Source organism: Theropithecus gelada, chromosome 14 (assembly GCF_003255815.1).
Source record: "Theropithecus gelada isolate Dixy chromosome 14, Tgel_1.0, whole genome shotgun sequence".
Lineage (NCBI taxonomy): Eukaryota > Metazoa > Chordata > Mammalia > Primates > Cercopithecidae > Theropithecus > Theropithecus gelada.
Genome location: NC_037682.1, coordinates 6546535 through 6565461, shown reverse-complemented (window position 1 = coordinate 6565461; position 18927 = coordinate 6546535). Strand labels below are relative to the sequence as shown.

General features: G+C 57.7%; 1 protein-coding gene across 4 annotated transcripts in view; it reads left to right on the top strand.

The window, feature by feature from the left end:
- The window catches only part of LRP5 (LDL receptor related protein 5), a 136988-nt gene that overhangs the window by 56606 nt on the left and 61455 nt on the right, over window positions 1-18927 (top strand). For all 4 annotated transcript variants that reach the window (XR_003115670.1, XM_025357365.1, XM_025357364.1 and 1 more), the window contains exon 6: window positions 15980-16376. Coding sequence is in view for 2 of the 4 variants with exons in the window: in XM_025357364.1 (XP_025213149.1) it covers window positions 15980-16376 (397 nt within the window). In the remaining 2 variants the exon portion in view is untranslated. The remainder of the gene's footprint in view (window positions 1-15979; window positions 16377-18927) is intronic.

Below are 18927 nucleotides of genomic sequence, written 5' to 3'. Positions count from 1 at the left end.
AACCCCAGACTCATGGCTCAGTGAAGTTGCACAGCTGGACAAGCTTGGAGACCCCCAAATAACTTGCCCAGGCTACCCTGGCTTGCAAAAGGCCACTGCTCATCAAGGGGTGGACGGTGCCATGCCGGATGCCTGGCATGCAGTGGGTGCCCAGTGTCCAACTGCCTTGTCCACTGCCCATGCCCTTATCACCGTCATGTTGTCACCATGACCAGCGCCTTAGGTGCTGTGGCTGGTGCCAGGCCCGTGAGAGCTGGGGCAGGTTCGCTCAGGGTCCAGGTTTGCCTGCATCGTCCCAGAATCCTCTCACACCCGGGGGAGTGGGCTGTCATTGGGAGCTGGTAAAGGGGTGTTGCTTTCTTTCCCAACCAGAAGAGGCAGGGGCCATAGACTTAGGTGGAGCCCCTGGCTCTTTGCTGGCTCCCAGGATTCTGACAGCTGGGCCTTCTGAGCCCTGGGGACTGGCTGCCCGTGGCTGAGCCCTTCAAGGGCATTGCACTCCTTCTGCGAATGTCACATCCTGTCTCTGTGTCCAGACCCAGAGCAGCCCTGGGGAGTCCTCAGGGCTCATTTTCCTGCAAGGGGTGGGTGGGGTGGGTTGGGACAGGCCCTGTGGTGATTAGAGGAGGCTGCCTGCGCTCACAGCGGGTGGTTGGGTTACCCAGAGGAGGAGGCCCCTGCAGGCTGGCAGGGGGCCTGTTGGCTCTGGCCCCAGCCCTGGGCTCTGTGGCGTGGAGCTGACACCACAGACACCTGTGGGGCTGGACCGCTGGATTAGCAGAAAGCCCTGTGCTTCCTGTTGGAAGCTTTCCCATTCCAGAGCCATCAGGGCTGCGAGGGCTGAGCACGCAGCTCCACGCTCCCTGGAGACTCGGCCGTCGGGGGCACCTTTGTCTGGTCTTGTGGGAACTGTTTTTGCCCCCAGCCGTGAGAGGCACTTTTACACATAACTCAGTTGGAGCGTGAGTGGCATGCAGGAGAAAACCATTTTGTGTCATTTAGACGCCCTGCTTGGGTGGGACTCTGGGCTGGGAACATCCACATGCAGCCAGTGCAGGGACTGTTTTACTCTGAGCCTGAATCTTGCTGCTTTGGTTCCAGATGCTGTGTATAGGGTGTTCTGTCAAAGGGAGAAAAAAGCTCCTCGATGACACAGAAAGATGCAACCGGGAGTCTGGTTTTGCATGAGGATGTGAGCGTTTCAGTTCACTGTTTTTGTAAGCACGGTTCCCCAGCCTGACCTCAGGGCTGCCTGCAGATGGGCCCCACCCGCTTCCCGTTAATTAACCGGCTGGTGCTGGGTGTGGATTCTGGCTTCTCCGTCTCCCTGCCCTGGATCCTTTTGAAGCTGAAGTGTTCCAGGGGCAGCTGATGTGGAACAGGGGAGATAGAGTTTTCTAGAGGTTTTAGAGTTGAGAAGAAACCTCAGCTCTTCTCAGAAGCGTTTCAAGGGTATGTCACCAAGGTGGCTCTCTGCAAATTTGAGATGGTTTTAGAAGATCTTTCCATATTTCCTAATCCAGAGGGAGATGGGGATGGGTGAGAAATGGCTTTGTCCTTAAGGAAGTCATGTTCTGGCTGGAGGACAGGCGCAGCCTGGCATTGAAGTTGGTGAGTCAGAGATGGACCTGTGAGCGGGGCCAGAATGGGGCATGGGCTTCAGACTTCACAAAGCAGACCACGCACGCGGCATCCTGGGGCTTTAGTATCCAAATGTCCTGTCCTCCGGGTTTTATTCCTTGCCATAAAATATCACATTAAAGGAAAGTGTTTTGTTAAAAGACCACAGTCCTGTCACCTGAGTACAGTCGCTGTTCTCCTTTCCTCTGTGGCTTTCCAGGCTGCAGGCACCTGTTGGTGTTGTGGCTGTGCACCCGGCAGGCATGAATTAGCTGTGCAGCGTGGCTGCTGACGCGACACCTCGCCTCGACCGAAAACCACCTGGAGATTATTTCCAATTATGTGGAGATAGCAGCTGCTCACCCAGGGGCAACGTGAAGAAAACGTGAAATTCTGTTGCTTGTTGCAGCTGACAGCATGGCTCTGAGGTCCCAGTGGGCAGAGGCCTCGTGCAGGGCACCTCGCCAGCCAGGACATCAGAGCTGGCCGGAAGGAGCGGTGCCCGTGGAGGGCTGCCAGTGCCCAGGGAGCCTTCCGAAGTGTCATGTTGAGCAATGAAATTCAGAGTCGGGCAGAGGAGGCCGTGGGGTCATACGGGGATCTCCTCCTGGCTATAGGTTGGTGAGGTCCAGTGTCCGGGGGTGAAGGATAGAGGCCCCGTGGTGAGGGCTCCAGAGCTGGCCCTGGGCTAGCGGAAATGCGAGTAATGAAGGAGGCGGTGCTGGTGGGCCTTGTGCCTCTTCCAGAGGGAGGCATTGGGAGTGATGTTTAGGCCGAGAGGAGTCAGGATGGAGGACATGACTTGGTTTGTAGTTGGGAGCCGGCCAAGGACTGGTGTTGAGGAAATGCAGTGTCAGGCAGACGCGGGACTGTGGTGGGGAGGAACTGCAGTGTCAGGCAGACGCGGGACTGTGGTGGAGGAGGTGCGGCGTCAGGCAGACCCGGGACCGTGGTGGCGAGGAGGTGCGGCGTCAGGCAGACGGGGGACCGTGGTGGCGAGGAGGTGCGGCGTCAGGCAGACCCGGGACCGTGGTGGCGAGGAGGTGCGGCGTCAGGCAGACCCGGGACCGTGGTGGCGAGGAGGTGCGGCGTCAGGCAGACGCGGGACTGTGGTGGAGGAGGTGCGGCGTCAGGCAGACCCGGGACCGTGGTGGCGAGGAGGTGCGGCGTCAGGCAGACCTGGGACTGTGGTGGCGAGGAGGTGCGGTGTCAGGCAGACCCGGGACTTGGAGCACCTAGTTCCACTTGCGGGCCAGCTTTCTATTTTTTGTCATCGTATTGGGACCTTAGGAAGGTGACTTAGCCTCTCTGAGCTTCAGTTTCTCCATTGGTAGAAAGGGGGTGATTATACTCCCCCATCCATGGGGTTTGGAGGAAGGCTGTGTGGGTCGTGCTGAGCAGCGCAATGATGCAGGCCATCTGGGTCAGTGCCGAGGGAGCGAGTCCTCCTTCGGAGGTTGTAATCAGAAGTCGCCTCCAAGGCTGGGTGCTGCCAGGGGAGCTGAGGAGGGGTGAAGGGGCAATGGGGAGAACGGCTCACATGGCTGGCGGGCAACCTGGGGAGGACAGAGTGGGGTGTGCTGGGCGCTCCAGGCATGTGGCTCCCTTTCCTGTGGGGCGAAGGCCAGCATGGGGACAGGGCCTGGCCGTGTCAGAAACACTCAGACTCTTATGACACATCCGGAGTCCCCGGCCCCACCCCAAACCACCCAGCCCACGAGAAGGAACGGGGTGGTCAGGTGGGGCCAGATCTGCGAGTTCCCCAGGGAGGGCCGTGTGTGGCAGGTTGTGGGGGGCAGCGCTGGCACGGCCGGAAACATCTCGGGGTTTGAAGCCAGAGCCTCAGGTGAGACTCGAGGGTCCCTAGGACTCCCTCCAGGTTGTCTGACCGTTTATCTTTCATGGAGTTACAGGCAAAGATATTTCTGTGATGTCTTGAATTCTGCTTTTTCCTGATTTTGAGTAAATGAAAGCCACCCGGGTGGGGGGAGTCGGATGCCTTCCCCAAGGAAGGGGCTGAGAGGGTGGTCACGCCAGGACCCCAAAGGACGGGGAGCAGCGTTCCCAGGGGCACACAGGCAGCCTCCAAGAGGTGAGGATGCGTGGGGGGGGAGTCCCTGCACTGCTGTGTGCCTTCAGGGCAGCACTGTTTGCGTGGCCTCTGAGCTGCAGGGTGACCGCCGGCCCTGGGCTGTCTGTGTCCTGGCTCCCTCGCCCCTCCTGAAGTGACCCCCATGAGACAGGGCAGGTATGTCCTGCGAGCAGCCCTCTGCCACCCAGCTCTGTGGGACCACGGCGGCTGCGATTCTGCTCTCTGCAGCTCAGAGTTACTCTCCTCCCTGGCAGTGGAGTGCAGAGCCTGGGCCTCCCGGCCTCCCCACCCCCTCCACACAGCCCCGGGACCGAGGCAGCAGCTGGCTTTGGTTTCTGCCATGTTTTTCCAATTATGTGGAATGAGCTAAAAACAGCAGGAGTGGGGCCTTATTTGGGAGTTGCCACCACCGTCCTTGGAAGCTGCTGTCCCTCACGGCCACCCCTCTAGCCCCATCCTCTGTGGAACGTGCCCCTGTTGCTTTGACTTTCGTCGCCCGCACATGCCTCCTGCTTGGGGGCCTTTGGGCAGTGGGCTTAGCGGCGTGCGCCCTGCCACTCGGGTCACACATGCCCAGGCCGGCGGCTCTCGGGGCCATGTCCAGAGGGTGGCCAGGCAGGGCTCCCGGCAGCGCCCAGATGAGGCTGGGGTGCGGCTTGGGGATTTGCGGGCTGCCGGCCACAGCTCACCCAGACAGAGTTTTAACAGATGTTCGTCTGTCAGAGACAGGAAACAAAAAGAAGTCAGGGATGGAGTGGGGGCGGCGGGAGGAACAGAGGGGGCCACTGTGGAGTCTGACAGGCAGACTGACAGCTGGAGCCGACGGCAAAGCCCCTCACGTCCATCCGTCTGTCCGGGCGGATTAGCCCAGGGAGCAGGGCCCGCTCAGCTCGGGGCCGAATAACGGGCGTTTGTTCCCAGAGTCTGGCTGTCCTGTCACTTATCAGGGAAGTAGGTCAAAGGGAAAAAAGAAAGGAGGTCCTGAGGGGCCGAGTCTGCCGCTGCCGGGTGGTGATTGGCGTTGACTTTGCAAACAGAAGGCAGCTGCTGTTCTCAGCCATGGACCGTGAATTTTTAATAGCAAGAAAATCAGCTCGCACGGTTCAGGAAGTTGTGGAAGAAGCCTGAGTGCTAACTTTATTTTTTTAATTGAGGTATAACTTGCAGGCAATAAAACGCACACATTTTAACGTGTACATTTGGATTAACTTTGACAGCTGCGTATGTCTGCATGACTGCTACCCGGTCCAGACGAGAACATTTCCGCCACTGGGAAAGCTCCCGGTGCCCCTTTGCTGTCCTCAACCCCCGCCCCCTCCACCACTCTCCTGACTTCTATCACTGTGGATTAGCATTGCCTGTTCCAGAACTAAATGGAAATAGAACCACGCAGCTGTGCTTTTCTGCTTTTTGGCCTGAATACTCACTTTCAGGGCTGATGCAAGAGGAGAGGGGCGCACCATATTCCTAGGGAACGCTGTCACTGTGGGGCGGGGGCACAGGTGAATGGCACCTCTTGGGTGGGTGAACTCTGTGGGCGCCCTTTCCACAGGCTCAGAGTTAGACTGTGGTCACTCCGGCCACTGGTTTTGTACCCTGCAGCCTCTTCCGTGTCCCCCTTGTGACTGCAGCATAAACCCAGCTCTGTGCTGACCCCAGAGCACCTCCGCAACTCCAGCAGCTTCCCTTTATCTTCAGAGGCGAGTTTTGTGCTTGCAGGGTGCAGGCCCTGGTGGGACCCCCATGTTGCACAGACAAAGCCCCTGTGTGGCTGTGGGCACTCCTTGCCCTTTCTGCATTTGATGATGACTCCTTGTTTGGTTTCACTGACCGTGCCCTGTGCCTCTGCTCTCCCTGCCTAGTTCCGTGTGCCCTGAGGTCAGTGATAGAAGACACAGCCCCGGGCCCCTGTCAGGTGTCAGGTATGCTGAGCTGACACCTCGGCCACCACTCACCTGCAGAGAGACACTAGAAGTCTCCGACTCCCTTCCTGGCCCCCACTCTGTTTTTCTACGTTTTACTGCCTATTGCAATGGAAATGCACGGTTTGCCTCTCCCTGCGCACATCCGAGTGTGGACCTCCCTGCCCCTGCTCGTGCTGTGCCCGCCACCCGGAACACCCTTCCCCTGCCCCCTGCCACAGCACCCCTCCATCCAGACCCCGCTCCTGCACATGGCTCCTCTGCCCACGCCCAGCCCTCTGAGAGTGTGGCAGGTGCACTCCCTAGAGCAGAGCTGGCTTCTTCCTCTTCCTGTGTCCCACGGGACCAACACCAGGACCCAGGAAACAGGCTGGGAGAGTTCAGTAACACCTTCAAGAGTGTTTAAGAGCTGAGGTTCTTTGGTCTTCAGTGGAGCTAGCAATGACTTTCCAACTTTGTCAAGAGAAGCCCCCCGTCTCCGTGCCAACTCTGGGGACGTGATTGAATGGAAATCAGAACATCTGAGTTCCAGCCTCAGCCCTCTGCTCTGTGGCTGTGAAATGCAGGCCCCGTGTACCTTGCTGACCTGGGAGTGTCGAAAGGACGGTGTCTGGGAAAGGATTTATAAATTGTAGAGCGCCCTGCACTTGTGTTAGATGGGGCCGCGTGGACTACTGATAGTCAGCTGTCTTCCATCACTCGGGGCAGTGGTATTGTCACATGGTTCCGTTCTAATCCGTTATTTTGGCCACTACCACTGAGGCGGAGTGGGTGACGGAAGTAATGTTTCTTGGGGACTAGTGCAGCTGTCATGGTCCTGAGTTCTATACCTGGGCACGCCTCCTGTGTGAGGGGTCATTTGTGGCCGGCGCTGCTGCTTTTTTTTTTTTTTTTTTTTTGAGATAGAGTCTTACTCTGTCACCCAGGCTAGGGTGCAGCGGCGTGATCTCGGCTCACTGCAACCTCTGCCTCCTGAGCTCAAGCGATTCTCCTGCCTTAGCGTCCTGAATAGCTGGGACTATAGGTGTGTGCCATCACGCCCGGCTAATTTTTTCTATTTTTAGTACAGACAGGGTTTCACCGTATTAGCCAGGATGGTCTCGATCTCCTGACCATCTCGTGATTCACCCACCTTGGCCTCCCAAAGTGCTGGGATTACAGGCGTGAGTCACCATGCCTGGCCAGCCCTACTTCTTAAATGGGCCTGAGGCACACAGTGCTGAGAGCTCGCTGAGGTCTATGGAGGAAGGGCACAGATGGGATCTGGGCCTGGGCATCCTGACTGGTCCCCAAGGCCGCCTCCACAGAGTTTCCAGGTACAGTGGGGTGGCCTTGCAGAGGGGCGCAGCTGTGCTTCAGGCTGGAGCCAGCTGCAGGGGCCACACACAGGGTGTCATTGGCAGTACAAGTGACCCCTGCTGTTCATTGAACACCTACTGTGTGCCTGGGTTCAGAAAGGCACCCTGTGCTGGGTTTTAAAGAGTAGAGCCGCCTGCCTAATGGGGGGAATGTGGCCTTTTTCATTTAAGTCACCAACTGTTTTATACATCCACGCCCCTAAATTCTTCAGTTTTAGGCAAAGATGAGAGGGCTGCCCAGGCTTCATTTGCCCAACGATGCCACATTTCGCTTGTGAGGCTGTGTTCCCTCACCAGGGTCCCCAGCAAGGGGCTGCAAGTGTTTAATAACACAGGGAGGGCTGGCGTGGTCACTCACGCCTGTAATCCCAGCACTTTGGGAGGCTGAGGTGGGTGGATCACCTGAGGTCAGGAGTTCGAGACCAGCCTGGCCAACACGGTGAAATCCCGTCCCTACTAAAAATACAAAAATTAGCTGGGTGTGGTAGCAGGCGCCTGTAGTCCCAACTACTCGGGAGGCTGAGGCAGGAGAATTGCTTGAATCTGAGAGACAGAGGTTGCAGTGAGCCAAGATCACGCCACTGTACTCCAGCCTGGGCGGCAGAGCAAGACTCTCTCTCAAAACACCACCACCACCCACAAGGAGGGTCTGTGTCCTGGAGCCTGGCCTCGGGCATATCCCACCTCACTGGGGCCTGGCCTCGGGCATATCCCACCTCGCTGGGGCCTGGCCTCGGGCATGTCCCACCTCGCTGGGGCCCATTTCCCCTTGAGTCTGACATGTGCGAAGCAGGTCACGTTGCTCACTCAGGGTCATTCAGTGACAAGATGGGGCTGGGAGCCAGAGTCAGGTCTGTCTGCGGAGGGAGCAGACACACAGCCCGTCGGATGGCACTGCCTGCCTGGGAGTGGCCACGCAGCTGTGGGCCTGAGGTTGTGGTGGGGCGTGGAGGCAGAGGCAGGCAGTGGGGGGCCACAGGAGGTGCTGGCTGGCACCAGGGGATGGGGAGGAGGGGACCCGCCTGCAGGCCCCTTCCCAAGGCCATCTCTGACTTGGTGCTCTGGCTGCCCTGACCCCAGGCAGAGCAGCGACTTCCCTGTTTTAGAGCTGAGCAGATGGAGCCCCTGACTGCAGGCCAGGGTGTCTGCCGGCTGCTCCTGGTGGGCCACAGCCTCTCCGCGCTCGCTGGAAGACCCCAGGCACCGTGCAGGTGACAGCAGCCGGCCTCAGGTTCCAGCAGAGCCAGCATCGGGCCCAGCCACTTCCCTTGTGCTCTGTCAAAAGTGACCCTGTGGTCACTTGGCGCAGGTTCCCGGGTCAAGGTGCTGGGCTGTGGTCGCAGCATTTGCCCCACCCCTTACCCCTGGGGGCAGCGGAGAAACTTAATCAATTGCTAAAAAACAAAAATAATCTGGCCTCCTGCCAGCTGGAAAGCCACTGCGGCCAGGCTGTTTATGGCCTTGGGATCTGCAGAGTGGACAGTGGCCTGCACTGTGACCCTGTTTACCCCACGTGCCCCAGGCCTGGGAGATGGCTAAAGCCCTCTGCCTCCTGTAAGGGCCCCTGAGAAGGAGGCCCTGGAGCTGGGAGCAGAGCTGGGGTTGGGCATCCGGGCAGCAGAGGCTGATTCTCAGCTTTGCCCGGATCTCGGTTTTCTGCCGCCTGTGTGAAAAGAAGCTGGGAGAACAGAGCCGTCCTGGGGTGGTGCCGGCTGTGGCGGCAGGCCTGCGGTGGGAGCCTCCGGGGGGCACTGGACCTTTCCTGGGTGGCCTGTGGCCTGGGAGCTGCGCTTGGTTTGGTGCAGGAAGGTTGTGTCATCCACTCTGTCTGCAGGGATGGCTGGGGCCCTGCGGCTGGGTGATGAGGTGGGATGGAGGTGTCTGGGGCTGCCCTGCCTCCTTTTGCCAAAATAACAAAAATTATCTTGTTTGTTGTGAAAAAAAACTATTTTCCCACATTGGGGCGTGGAGGGTATTAACTGTGATGACCTTCTGAGTTCCTGCACACTGGGGACCTGTTGGCAGGGTCTCCTTCTGGCTCTGGCGGGGGTGGCTCAGGCCACTGGATGACCATGTGCTGGCCAGATAGTTCCTGGGGCTGCAGGTGGCTTATTTCGCCCCATCCCACTCATATCCTGTCATTCTTCCCGTCAGTCAGCACATCTCAGACCCTGGAAACCGAATGAGCCTGGGGTGTCAGTACCCACACCCCGAGGCAATTCGGTGGCGGGGTAGGTGGCTCGTTCCCCCACGTTGCCCCAGGAAGAGGGCCTGGTCCCCAGCATCCCGACCCATCTCCCTTGGAGACGGAGAGCCTCTAAGGATAAACCCATTCACCCGTGTTTCAGAGGCTTTTTTCTTTCCTCGTATGAAATAACATTTATACATTCACTGTAGCAAGGAAAACATTATAAAATAGTGAAGAAAATAGATATTACCCATAATTTTGCCACCCAGAGTTAGCTGTGTCTATGTGTCTTGTGCACTTTTTTTCTGTTTACGTATCAAAATCGACTTTTAGGGTCAGATGCAGTGGCTCACGCCTGTAATTCCAGCACTTTGGGAGGCTGGAGGCGGGGTGTGGATCACTCAAGGTTGGGAGTTCAAGACCAGCCTGGCCAACATGGCAAAACTCCATCTCTACTAAAAATAAAAAATTAGCCAGGTGTGGTGGTGGGTGCCTGTAATCCCAGCTACTCAGGAGGCTGAAGCAGGAGAATCGCTTGAACCCAGGAGGCAGAGGTTGCAGTGAGCCAAGATCACGCCACTGCACTCCAGCCTGGCAACAGAGCGAGACTCTGTCTCAAAAAAAAAAAATAATAAAATTAATTAATTAATAAAATAAATATATAAATTGAGTTTTAGGAGATTCATTCAAACTGTGTGTAATGTGTCTGATATTTTTTCATTTGTCGTTTGTGCAAATTCCTACCTCATTAACTCTTCTCCAGAGCATGCTGTTTTGTGCCTGTGTCATCACCCATCACGTTGAATGCCCTTGTTTAGATAAAATAAGTAAATTTTATTCAAAAATATTTGGGGACGTTTTGGTTGTCTCCAGGTTCTTGGCCTTGAGTCTTGCTGTCCTAATGCAGCCATGTGGTGTCTGGATGCATGAATCTCCATGCGTTCCAACTGCCGCTTCCGCCTGTGTTCTTAGAGAGGAAGTGCTGGGGTCAGCGGCTCCCAGGCTGCTGACCAGGAAGCCTGCGGTGCTTTACAGGCCTTCTGGAAGCGGGAGATGCCCCCACTTAAATGTCCAACAAGCCTTTCCACCTCACCAGCAACTCTGGGCGGCTCCCTTCTATTTGCAGATGACTGAGAAGTTACCGTTTTCCACGTTTACTGACTGCTCTTTTTCCCGTTAATTTGTGTTTATAGTCTTTGCTCATTTATTGCTCAGGTTTTGGTGTTGTCCCTATTGACTTGTATGCCTTTTAATTTTTTAAGCAACCTTAATAGACTTCATTTTTTTAGAGCGCTTTTTTTTTTTTTTTTTTGAGACGGAGTCTCGCTCTGTCGCCCAGGCTGGAGTGCAGTAGCGTGATCTCGGCTCACTGCAAGCTCCACCTCCCGGGTTCACGCCATTCTCCCGCCTCAGCCTCCGAGTAGCTGGGACTACAGGCGCCTGCCACCACGCCCAGCTAGTTTTTTGTATTTTTAGTAGAGACGGGGTTTCACCATGTTAGCCAGGATGGTCTCGATCTCCTGACCTCGTGATCCACCCGCCTCGGCCTCCCAAAGTGCTGGGATTACAGGCTTGAGCCACCGCGCCCGGCCAAGAGCGCTTTTAAGTTTACGGAAAAATCAAGGGACAAGTACAGAGAGTTCCTTCCTCCCGCTCTCCTCTTCCCCTTTTCCCCACCTGCCCTCCTTCCCCCATTGTAATTTTCTTTCTGATATTATAAAAGTCACACATGGTTGGGCGTGGTGGCTCACGCCTGTAATCCTAGCACATTGGGAGGCAGAGGCAGGCAGATCACTTGAGGTCAGGAGTTCGAAACCAGCCTGGCCAACATGGTGAAACCCCGCCTCTACTAAAACTACAAAAAATTAGCCAGGTGTGGTGGCGGGCACCTGTAATCCCAGCTGCTCGGGAGGCTGAGGCAGGAGAATTGCTTGAACCTGGGAGGCAGAGGTTGCAGTGAGCCGAGATCGCGCCACTGCACTCCAGCCTGGGCAATAAGAGTGAAGCTCCATCTCAAAAACAAAGTCACACACGCTTCTTGAATGAGGGTCATTTGGCCGAGGGGCCAGTTGGAACAGGCTGTGAGCTCAGAATGCTTTTTACATATTTACATGGTTGAGAAGAAAATCGGGAGAATAATGTTTTGGGACATGGGGAAATGACATGAAACTCACATTTCAGTGTCCATAAATGAAGTTTTGTTTGCTCCCAGCTGTGTGGACTGAGGCAGACTGCCTTCCCACAGCTGCGGCAGAGCTGAGGAGGCGGGAAGGAGACCGTGCAGGCCGCAGCACCGAAAATATTTGCTCTCCGGCCCTTCCCAGAGTGCTTGCTGACCTCTGTCCGACAGCTCGAAGGAAGGATAGGACCCGTCCGACGATAACCACTGTTGACATTTGAGCGCGTTTCCTTCCCGGCTTTTGTGTGAGAGTGGCAGTCTGTTTGCTTTTGTGGTTGGGATCTGCTGCACGCACGGCGGGCTGTTTGCATGAGGCTTCCTGGAGGACAGGGCTGGGTCAGAGCTGGACGCAGTGGGGCGTGTCCTGCACGCAGTGGGGCCTCAGAAGAGAGCTGTAGCGGGCGGGGCAACGCCAACGCTAGTGGGTGCCAGGCCTCCACACTCAGATCAGCCCTGGCGACAGGTTTGGGCCACCCTCTGTCCGGCCTCCCTGCAGTGGCCCAGGCCATCCCCTCTGCCTGGCACACTTGCCTCTGGCCTTCCGCTGAAGCGCTCCTATTACCGTCTGCTCACCGCTGGGTACGCTGAATTGTGTCCCTCAAGGAGATATGCTGAAGGTCTAACCCCAGGAACCTGTGTATGTGACCTAGTTTGGAAACAGGGTCTTGGCAGATGTAATCAAGCAAGGATGAGGTCACCCTGGAGTAGGGGGCCTCTATCCACGGTGCTGGTGTCCTCATGAGAGCAGGAGAGCAGACACTGACACTCAGGGGTGAAGGCTGCGTGGAGGCAGAGCAGGGCTTAGTGTGATGGAGGCCACGAGCCAAGGAACTCCAAGTATTTCCTGCAACACCAGAAGCTGGGAGAGGCCAGGAAGGATCCCCCCCTGGAGTCTTCAGAGGGAGTCTGTCGCTGCAGACAGCTTGACTTTTGACGTTGGGGGTGCGTGCCTTGGGGGGGGCGGGGGGGGGGTACATTTCTGATGTTAGAAGCCACCTGGTTGGCGGCAGTGTGTCACAGCAGCCCCTCGCAGGTCCTGCATGTCCATGTGGTCAGGGACAGAGGTGAGCAGGGATGGATGGTGCTGAGCTGGACATGTCCATGACATCGGGCCATCTCTTGGGACTACTTTTTTGTTTTGAGGACCAGGCTGCCTACTAGGAAGCTGTGCCCTGCCTGGCCCTTGCCCCAAGCTCCTGCCCTGAGCTTGGCCTCACGGAAGGGATGTCGTCCTTCTCTCCTGCCTGCGTGCCGGGAGGAAGGGGAGAGGTCAGGAGCCCGCCTGGAGGAGGCTCGGGTGCGGGGAAGGTTTCACTCTCAGGCAACGTTGTGGGGCTGGCTATTTGTTTAAACAACCCCAAAGAAAACCATTTGGCCAAACTGTTAGTTTCTAAACAATTTACTTCCTTGGTGTTTAAATAAACTCCTACCTAGGCTCTGTAGCTGGTCCCAAGGAAGGAGTTGGCCTCTCTTCTTTATAGCCCGGCACAGTCCCCTGCACCTGCCCCTCCCAACCCCAGGTCTGCTTCCCCGTGGCCATGGCTGCTGCTTGGACCTCTCTACACACAGAACCTCCTGGAGGCCAGCTGTGGGCACCAGCCTTGGCAGGCATCTGGCAGAGCCCAGGCTGCTAGCGCTCTCTCTGCAGCTGCTCCCTGCTGGCCTAGCTGGACAGAGTCCCCACCACCACCAGGGTCACCTCTGTGCTGGTCACAGCTCACTCAGAGCTTCAAGCAAATGGGTTGGGTCCTGCCTCTCTCCCAGCTGTCTCCATGAAGTGGAGTCTCTGGTCCCCTCCAAGTTATAGCTAGACAGGGACTCGGACACTGCCAAGTCCCCAGAGGTTTCGGTCTCAGATTCTCCCTGCTCATCGCCTGGATGTAGTGCCACTGTGGGCGTCGGGCTGTGCTGGGGGCCGTGGAGAGCAGGGGGCTTGCGCCAGGACCCCAGTGAGCCAGTGGGGGTGGTGCCCTCGTCATGGGGTAGACTGGGGGTGCGGGGCGGCCATCCACTGGGGTGTGGGGAGGAACGGCTTCCCTGAGGAGGTGGCGGTGCCATGTGACCTGGGCCTTGAAGGACAGGTCCATTGTCAACAGAACATTTTGGGAGTGGAGCCTAGAGAGAAAATTTACTGAAATTCAGAGATTCCCCCTCCCGCTACCAATATACACCGAATCAGATGCCTCTGACCAGATCTGAATTTGGCTCTCAGATATTTACATTGTAGCTGGGCATTTAGGGTACCTTCCAAGTGCTGCCTCCACCTCACTGTCCCCAGCCTGCCTGCCTCAGTTTCCCCAGCCCTGGGCCTGTGTCGCTGTCGCCATCACCTGGGCGCCCTCTAGTGGTGGAATCAGATTATACATTCCGGGGCTTGGAGCAGGAGTCAGGAGGGGCTCCTGTCCTTCCTTGAAACGTTGGACGCCGGGATCCTGGAACAGTCTCTGCATTCCTCCTGGCAAGAGCCAGAGCCTGGGCGCAGGGGACCATCTGTTGTTTGAAGGCTGCAGCCTGGCAGGGCACTCGAGAGACCTGGCAGTTGGCTGCAGGGCCAGGTCTAGGGGCAAGGGCATGAGGGAGGCTCTGGGCTGGTTTAGCCTTGGGCCCCTTTTCAGATTGTGACCCGGGCCCTTGTGCAGGGTCGTGGCCACAGGACACTGGGAGGGGTCTCTGACCCTGACCTTCTTGGCTCTGCATCCTTGAGACCAGAAAGGTTTGGAACAAATGAGTAGATGATGCCCTAACTCGGGGAGGGAGCCACATCCTGACCCCAGCAGCATTGGCAGGATCTGTGTCGGGATGATAGGGCACCCTGGGGGCCCCAGTGTGCATGGGTCTCCACTTGTAATTTCTGCAGGAAGCTCTGATAAATCCCAACCGGGGGTCCTAGGACACAGTCAGAAATGCTGGTGCTGCTGTGTGTGGAGCCTCGGGCCATGGGGGTCAGAAGCATGTGGAGGGTGGGCCACGGGGGTTCAGAAAAGAATCTTGTAATCCGCCCGACCTGCAAACTGAGAATCCCACTGGAGGGCCATGGCTGAAAGGTCGGGGGGTCTCCATGCATCCTGTGGAGTGGGTGGTGAGGGATCCTTGGGTTTGCATGCCGCTGGGCCTGAGTGGCAGGACCCCGTCCACAGCTGATCCCTGGGCCATGCTGCTCAGATGCTCTTGGAGTGTTGCTGTGGTCCCCGAGGGAGTCTGAGTTGAGCTTCTCTCATGCCGGTCATATGCCGTCAGGCCACGCTGGTGAGTTAGGCAGGGCACAGATGCCCGGAGCAGAGACAACTTTCCTTGGGGATTTCACACATGCAAATCTTGAGGGCTGGCAAATCCTGCCCTCAGCCAGAGTGGGGGCTTTTCTTTGAGACCAGAATCACCTGAGCATCCTCCTGTCCCCAGCTGTGTCCAGCCTGTCTGCAGGGACATCCTGAGAGGACCAGGTTCTCCTCTCATCCACCTGCCTAAGTGCCACTCTGAACCCTGCCCACCCGTGCTGTGGAGGGGCTTGACCTCAAGCTGCTCCGCCAGCAGCAGGCTTGGCCCCGGGGTGCAGCAGAGGCCCAGGTGGCTGTGGGGTGGGTGTTTTGTGGCGTGGTTCTGAAACTTAGTTGGAAGTGCACGGATAGTGCTTTGGCTGTTCTCTGTGGGACCCTATTTAGAAACCAGGTCTGAGTTACTGGGGGTCATCGCTATGTTCCGATGGCCCAGCTGTGTGGAGGCCACGGTGGAGCCCCCTCCAAGGAGCCAGGGCCCTGGGTCGAGCCGTGACCAGAACGCATGCCCCGGAGATGTTTCTCGTCTCGCTCCTGTGTTGCCTGGTGTGTCAAGTGGTCACGAAACTGTGTTAACTCTTGGTGTTCCTGACAGTGCCTCCAGGTCTCGGGCCTCAGAACCAGGCTTTCCCTTCATCTCGGTGGCCCGGGAGCATCTGGGCAATGAGTAAAGAGGGTGATTCACTTGACAGGTGCATCTGGTCCTGCCTAGGAGCCCCTGGTGTGATCCTGGGGCTTGAAGCTGCCCTCGGGTGGTGGAGGGGAGGGAGAGATGAAGTGGCATCGAGCTGGGGAAGAAGGGTGAGCCCTGCAAGGCGGGCACGCTGGGGACACTGAGCAGTGTGGCCCACAGGCGGGTCTGCCCTGCAAGGCGGGCATGCTAGGGACACTGAGCAGCATGGCCCACAGGTGGGTCTGCCCTGCAAGGCGGGCATGCTGAGCAGCATGGCCAGCAGGTCGTACCCGGCGGGATTTGTGGTTGGGGCTGGTTTGTGGCCAGGAGAGGGGCCGGGAGGAGACAAGGGGGACTGTGAGGCAGCTCCCACCCAGTGGTTGAAGCCCGATGGCCTGGCTGTGTGGCTCTCAGCTGGGTGCATAACCTCTCTGGGCCTCAGTTTTCTCATCTGTAAAGGAAGGAAACAAACAGTGCCAGCCTCCCAGAGCTGTCATGAGGATGAACGAGTGACCATGTAGCATGGGCTGGGTGCGTGTCACCTAATATCACCAGCCTTTGCAAGGAGAGCCCTGGGGGCCTGGCTGAGTCTTCCCTTGCCCGGCCCACCCCAGGCCTAGTCTTGTGCCTGCTGCAGGCCCTTGACCCCTGACCCCACTGCACCTGTCTCCACAGGAGCCGAGGAGGTGCTGCTGCTGGCCCGGCGGACAGACCTACGGAGGATCTCGCTGGACACGCCGGACTTCACCGACATTGTGCTGCAGGTGGATGACATCCGGCATGCCATTGCCATCGACTACGACCCGCTGGAGGGCTACGTCTACTGGACGGATGACGAGGTGCGGGCCATCCGCAGGGCGTACCTGGATGGGTCTGGGGCGCAGACGCTGGTCAACACCGAGATCAATGACCCCGATGGCATCGCAGTTGACTGGGTGGCCCGAAACCTCTACTGGACCGACACGGGCACGGACCGCATCGAGGTGACACGCCTTAACGGCACCTCCCGCAAGATCCTGGTATCAGAGGACCTGGACGAGCCCCGAGCCATTGCACTGCACCCCGTGATGGGGTAAGACGGGCGGGGACTGGGGCCTGGAGCCTGGGCCAGGCCAAGCACAGGCGAGAGGGAGATTGACCGGGACCCGTCATTCTGGAGCATTGTCTTGCATCAGAACCCGGAGGAGAGCTTGTTAAAACACTGGCAGCTGGGCCCCCCCCTTCAAAGTGGTGATTCAGGAGCTCCAGGGCGGGGCTGAGGACTTGGGTTTCTAACAAGCACCCCAGTGGTCCAGTGCTGCTGCTGGGTCCATGCGTAGAAAGCCCTGGAGACCTGGAGTGAGCTCTTTGTTCCCCAGCTTTAGTTTCCTCATCTGTAGAATGGAACGGTCCACCTGGGTGATTTCCAGGATGACAGTAGTGACAGTAAGGGCAGCCTCTGTGACACTGACCACAATACAGGCCAGGCCTCTTTTTTTTTTTTTGAGATGGAGTCTCACTCTGTCATCCAGGCTGGAGTGCAGTGGCGTGATCTCAGCTCACTGCAACCTTTGCCTGCTGGGCTCAAGTGATTCTCCTGCCTCAGCCTCCTGAGTAGCTAGGATTACAGGCGCCTGCCACTGTGCTCGGCTAATTTTTGTATTTTTGGTAGAGACGGGGTTTCACCATGTTGGCCAGTCTGGTCTCAAACTCCTGACCTCAGGTGACCCACCTGCCTCAGCCTCCCAAAGTGCTGGGATTACAGGCGTGAGCCACCATGCCCGGTCAAGCCAGGCCTCTTTTAACACTTTGCACATCGTCAGTCTTTTCATTCAGGGGGGTAGGTACAGTTGTACAGTTGAGGACACTGAAGCCCAGGGAGGCTCAGGGACTTGCCCAGGGTCACACAGCAGGAGGTGGCAGGTGTGGGGCTGGGCCTGGCAGCGTGGCTCCAGCTTTGTAGCATAGAAGTCTGTGAAAGCAGAGAGCTTGTCGGTCGGTAGGGGAGCCTTTCTGAGACCCGCCCCAGCGGCTCAAAGGGTAGTAGCCAGGGGCCTTCCCGGGAGTTCATAACCCGGAACACTGAACGGGAAAACCCTGATGGAGGAGGCGCACTGGAGCTGGGGGTGCCGATGGGACATCCCAGAGGAGCTGGGAGGTCAGTAGCAGTGCTTCCTTCCATGGAGCACTTAGTGGGAGCCAGCTGTGTTTCCAGGCTCATGGCCCTGGGACCTGAAGCTCAGAAGGTGAAGGAACTTGCCCAGGGTGCCCATCGGGCAGTGGCAGGCAGAGGATTTGCAGGCTGTGGAGCCTGTGCTCATGGCCTGGCCCTGGGGGTTGCGAGCGTGCTGGCCAGGGAGCTTTTCCTGCAAGTGGACTGGTGTCTAGAAGCCAGCATGTCAGGCAGCAGGCAGCGGGAGCACAGCAGGCAGCGGGAGCACAGCAGGCAGCGGGCAGGGCTCGAGCAGCCCTCTGTGGACCCTGGGGCACGGCAGCATGTGGGCGAGGGCTGCTCCATGTCAGTGGCTGAAGGGCTGGGTTGTGTCCCGACGAGGGCGAATGAGGGTAGGAAGTGGGGCCCCCTGGGGCTTTAGCAGGAGGAGGCACAAAAACTGGTTGCCAGCCACAGTGAAGGGAACCTGGCCCTGAGGTCAGGAGCTTGGTCAGGTCACTGCCTCCATGGGCCTCGGTGTCCCCATCTGTGAAAGAGGAAGGAATGGGGAAGCCGATGCCAAGGTCCCTCCTAGCCCTGGTTTCATGAGTCTGAGGATCCCAGGGATATGGGCTTGGCAGTCTGACGTGTAAGGTTGTGGGGTCCAGGGAGAGGCACCGAGCTGGAAACAGGAGGCAGAGGGGCTGGCCGGCTGGGTCAGACACAGCCAAAGCAGAGGCTGTGACCTGGGACCCCAGAATCTCCACCCCTGAGCTACCACCCCAGGATCTGGGTTCCCTCCTTGGGGGGCCCCAGGGAACAAGTCACCTGTCCGTTGCACAGGGGAGCCCTTCAGCTATGTGCAGGAGGTTCCGCTCTGCCCCTTCCTCCTCTGGGTGCTCAGCTCCTCCCCTCCAGTCCACCAGTCAGACGTGAGGCTGTCCCAGACCCTGGGCAGGGTCGTTTCTGTCCACTGACCTTTGGAATGGGAGATGAGCTCCTGGCTCCTGAGAGTCCAAGGGCTGGTGCGGTGAAACCTGCGCAGGGTGGCAGTGGGCATCCCTGTCCCAGGGGACCCTCCAGAGGCTCTGATCACTGGGCTTGCCCCTGGCATGCTCAGTCCTCCAGCACTTACTGACACCAGCATCTACCAACACCAACATTTATAAACACCGACATTGACCAACGCTGACATTTACTGACACCGACATTTACCAACGCCAGCATCTACCAACACGCTTACCAATGCCAACATTTACCGATGCTGATGTTTACCGACACTCACATTTACTGACACCGACATCTACGACACCATTTACTGACACCGACATTTACCGACACCGACATTTACCGACACTCACGTTTACCGACACCTACATCTACTGACACCGACATTTGCCAACACTGACATTTACCGACACCAAATTTCCCAGCGCCGACATCCGACATTTACCAATGCAGACATTTACCAATGCCGATATTTACTGACACC